General features: G+C 40.5%; 1 protein-coding gene across 1 annotated transcript in view; it reads right to left on the bottom strand.

Moving 5' to 3' along the window:
• Nucleotides 1–571: 571 nt before the first annotated feature.
• EGF (epidermal growth factor) overlaps nucleotides 572–4,761 on the bottom strand; it is a 99,995-nt gene continuing 95,805 nt past the window's right edge. Inside the window, 3 exon segments of the mRNA XM_010858536.1 lie at nucleotides 572–714; nucleotides 717–818; nucleotides 2,802–2,907. Of these exon segments, the coding sequence (XP_010856838.1) occupies nucleotides 572–714; nucleotides 717–818; nucleotides 2,802–2,907 (351 nt within the window).

Below are 4,761 nucleotides of genomic sequence, written 5' to 3' on the forward strand. Positions count from 1 at the left end.
CTTCAAAGATTTTAAAATAGAAAAAATAAGCCATGTAATTTTGAAGAAATAAGGTTCTAAGTTAGTAGATTTTTCATTAATTTATCAAAATTTATTCTGCAAAATTACCATCATGGACCACACCGATGATGTTAAATGCCTATAATGTATTATAACAACAATTTTAATATTCTAACCACTTCATAAGATTGAGCTAAATGTTCTGTCCAAATAAAAGAAATTATAACTGACCAAACCCATATGATTGATTGCTTTAACCCCAGATTTCTTCTGGGCAGGAAAATAATTCGTATTTATTATTGAACACTTGAACACAATTTATAAAGCACTATTTCCCCCATTTTGGTATCTAATGAGATACCAAATAATTCTCCAGTTTACTTTACTTGAAAGTCTGCAGTAAGACTACTTGAAGGAAGAAGCAAAAACACAATATATATTTGCCTTCAACACTGAGTAGGTGATTTGTTGTAGAGATTAAAGATGGAAAATCTGTATTTTTCCTCTACTTTAAAAATGAAGTATTAACCATCCATCAATACGGTTTATTCCTCATGATCTTACTTTTAATTCAAGTTTTCAGAGTCAGCTCCATTTGGTGTGGAGATCTTTGTTGCCACAAAGGGTGAGCTGATGGGAGAGGACAGGATGTCCCAAGCCCCTCAGCAATGGGCCGTGCCCCTTCGGAGAGGAGATGAAAGCTACACTTCACCCCTGGTCACCAGAGCCTCTATCGTTGGATGACGCAATACAGCCTCCGTGTTCTGCGCCCGTATACATCTGGGGCTCCGCTCTCCATGATGACTGTTCCAAGGACGCTATACAACAGAAAAAAGGCATTTCAGTATTCCCATCACTTACAGTGTCCAGCCAACGAGACCCTAACAGTGGTTGGAGAGTAGACCTGAAATATGAGATACAAATGGACCTATTCTCAAGCCATTCTGAACCCAATTTTTAAAAAATTAAAATAGTTTTGGTTAGTTAAGATGATTCAAAGGACTGTGCTACCTGACATTGCTATTTAGCTTTCTCTGTGAACTCTCTCTCTTTCCATTTGGCCCATAAATGACTTGAAAACAGAGCCCAGGTTTTAAACGCAGTTGCATTCCTATTCCCTGACATGGTATTCTACCCTTAACCTGCTCCAGTTGATGTTGGTTTTGGTCAATGAATAAGTAACTTTGGAGGCACTACTAGTATGGCTTGTGGTTTAATGGGTTTTCCAGGAATAGACAAAGAATTGGTTCAGAGCCAATCCTGAGCTTTTATCTCATTTTCCACTCTACCTCCCCACCTCCAATCTCTACATGCTCTTTCATAACAGGTATTAAACATTTATGAGCTGGCTAGACATGATTGGGGATGTGATGACTCGTATTGGGAGACAGGTATATGAGTGGCTCATACAGAATGGGCCAAACTGTTTGCAACAGAATGAGCAAAAAGAGAGAGACTCTAATTTATTTCTGAAAATAGTCAGCTAACTGAGTCCTCAGTGTTTTCTGGGCTTAACCATACTCTTTCATTTGCAAAATTACATTATATGTACCTCTAAAGGAGATTACTTTCATACCCAAAAATTATTTGCTTTTAGCTCCTCAAGAAAAAGTACTATGTAAGGTATTCCACTGCTTTCAAAAATTACAAAACCCTAAGCAACTTTTGAAAATGCCAAATATTTTCATTATCCAGGTTAACAACACATATTAAAACTACAATAAATATTATATATAGTATATATTTTATATGTTATTAACATATATGTATAATATGTAAAATATCTGCTGTAGTTTGAATGTTCAATTCTGAAATATACTTTAGTATCCAGAGCCTTCCTCAAATTAGGAAATAAAGTCATACTGAATCTGGGTTACATAGCAACATGAGTGAGAGCAGGGTTTGGAGTGAGTTTTTCAAAACAAGAAGCCAGTGTTCTCTCTACAAGGAAGTTCTAGGAGGAGAGAATGGTAATCAGCATATTTATGAAGGGCAAATATCAGAAAATATATTTTCTGAAGTGAAATATGAAGGGGCTGAAGTGCCTCTCATGAGCAGAGAAACTATTGTCTCAAAGTTTTTTCAGACTTTTCTAAAGGTTTATGATACAAAGTGTATTCAACCTTGTCCTGTGAGTTAGGAAATACGACTATGATATATATCTAAGACCCAAGCCCAAGAAGCTTATCATAATGCAACTCTTGGTAAAAGTATTATGTCAAATCATATATAACTCCATTTCTACCTGAAGCAGATTGAGCTCCACAACAGCCTGAAAATGTGAGTTGATTTTACGGCCCCTCTTCTAGGGGTCTGACTGGATTTCACAGATGGCCAGGCATCTGGCTGAGGGCTAGACCCTAATAAGACTTAAATAGTCCTCAATCCCTAGGAGAATCCCCAGATCAAGTTAAATTCACAAGAACCCTTTATTCTAGAACATGAAACACAGTTTCTTGGAGTCATTTGCAATTTCGGTGGAACCATACTGACAGCAGCCAGTATAGGTCCGTAACCCCAAGGATGACCTCAAACTCCAGTGTAATTCAGAATAAGGTGGCACTCACTGTGTGCTTGCTTAAAGGGATCCAGCAGACTGCTCTGTGACCAGAGTTTTGAGTGAATGTGGTAACCTCACATAAGACAGGAATCTGGTCCAAATGTATTTCTCTAAGCTCTATGGCATTCCAATACAGCCAGTTGTTCACATAGCTTATACAATTTCACTATTGCTTCTGTGCATAGATGAGACTTTCCACAGTCAGGGAAACTTCAAGATCCAGATAAAGATAATCATTCACCAGGATCCAGGGGGGAAAACTGGCCAACATCTGCTGCCAGGCCTTCCTTGAGGGCCTCAGATGGACTCCCATTCCTGAGGTTTTGATGTTCCTTTACAACCACGAACTGCAGAGAACAAAAGGGAGACAGAAAACACTTAAAATTCATAAATTATCTCAACATACATTAAAGTCTATGGCTTTGTAATGTTCATCCTATAGGAGGGGAAAGCCAAAAGGAAGGCCCTATCAAATTTGTTTCTCTGGCTAGTGAAGCCTTCAGTTTTCAGTGAGAAGTCTTATGCTACTCTCTCTGAAAAGTGAAAGCGAAGTAGCTCAGTCGTGTCCAACAGTGGTGTCCGACTCTTTGTGACCCCATGGACTGCAGCCTACCAGGCTCCTCCATCCATGGGATTTGCCAGGCAACAGTACTGGAGTGGGGTGCCATCGTCTTCTCCGCTTAAAGCAACTAGGCAGTACTAATACCTTTACTGAAGAATCAATTCTAATTCTGGAATCCCAATTTTTGGGCCATGGATCCCTAGGGACTACTTTTTCCATAAGCAACCCATGAATCTACAAGAGGTCTGAAGGTTGCCCCTAGACCAGATAAATAATGCCTCTTACATGTATCTGCTCCAACTTTCCAAATATGTGTGTAGGTGCTTAGTCAATAAAATTCACCTAAATATGATACCAAGGTCTGAACAATTTGGGCTCCTTAGTGACTAATAAGCACTCATAAATGCAGCTACTATTTTTCAGGGATCCATGAAATGTCTTCTCATGCTTGAACAGCTTGGGAACCAAAATTCTAAAAGACAGGCCCAGAAAACAACATTATTTCTCTTTGGTCAACAGAATTATTATTTATGTCATTGTTTGTACTGTCCACATATGATTGGGCACTTGCAATGCAGGCTGACCAGAGTTAATTGGCTCACATTCACAAGAGATGAATCCACCTGCAATGCAGGAGACCCCAGGCCAATTCCTGGGTCAGGAAGATCCACTGGAGAAGGGATAGGCTACCCACACCAGTATTCTTGGGCTTCCCTGGTGGCTCAGCTGGTAAAGAATCTGCCTGCAATGTGGGAGACCTCGGTTTGATCCCTGGGTTGGGAAGATCCCCTGAAGAAGGGAACACCTACCCACTCCAGTATTCTGGCCTGGAGAATTCCATGGAGAATTCCATATAGTTCATGAAGTCACAAAGAGTCGGACATGACTGAGCAACTTTCACTTTCACAAAAGATAGATTAAAGTATTAATAAGTCAAAGATAAAAGGAAAGAAAAGAAGACACCCCATGCCCCAGGATGAAGGATACAGTTTGGTCAAGTCTTTCCCTGCCAATCAGTAACCCAGCAGAGAGGCTGTCCCAAGGCTCTGGTTGATTATGCTCCATTGGTTCAGAAATGGGCCCTCCACATAATGAGCCCATAACTCAGAAATATAGAGAAGGAAAGAAAAAAAATTTTCCTTGACCATATTTCTTTTTGAAAAAAGTATAGGAAGAATGAGTGGTTTATTCAGTTCAGTTCAGTTCAGTTCAGTCGCTCAGTCATGTCCAACTCTTTGTGACCCCATGAATTGCAGCACGCCAGGCCTCCCTGTCCATCACCAACTCCCGGAGTTCACTCAGACTCACGTCCATCGAGTCAGTGATGCCATCCAGCCATCTCATCCTCTGTCATCCCCTTCCCCTCCTGCCCCCAATCCCTCCCAGCATCAGAGTCTTTTCCAATGAGTCAACTCTTTGCATCAGGTGGCCAAAGTACTGGAGTTTCAGCTTTAGCATCATTCCTTCCAAAGAAATCCCAGGGCTGATCTCCTTCAGAATGGACTGGTTGGATCTCCTTGCAGTCCAAGGGACTCTCAAGAGTCTTCTCCAACACCACAGTTCAAAAGCATCAATTCTTCAGCACTCAGCTTTCTTCACAGTCCAACTCTCACATCCATACATGACCACTGGAAAAACC

This window comes from Bison bison, unplaced genomic scaffold (assembly GCF_000754665.1).
Source record: "Bison bison bison isolate TAMUID 2011002044 unplaced genomic scaffold, Bison_UMD1.0 scf7180017864389, whole genome shotgun sequence".
Lineage (NCBI taxonomy): Eukaryota > Metazoa > Chordata > Mammalia > Artiodactyla > Bovidae > Bison > Bison bison.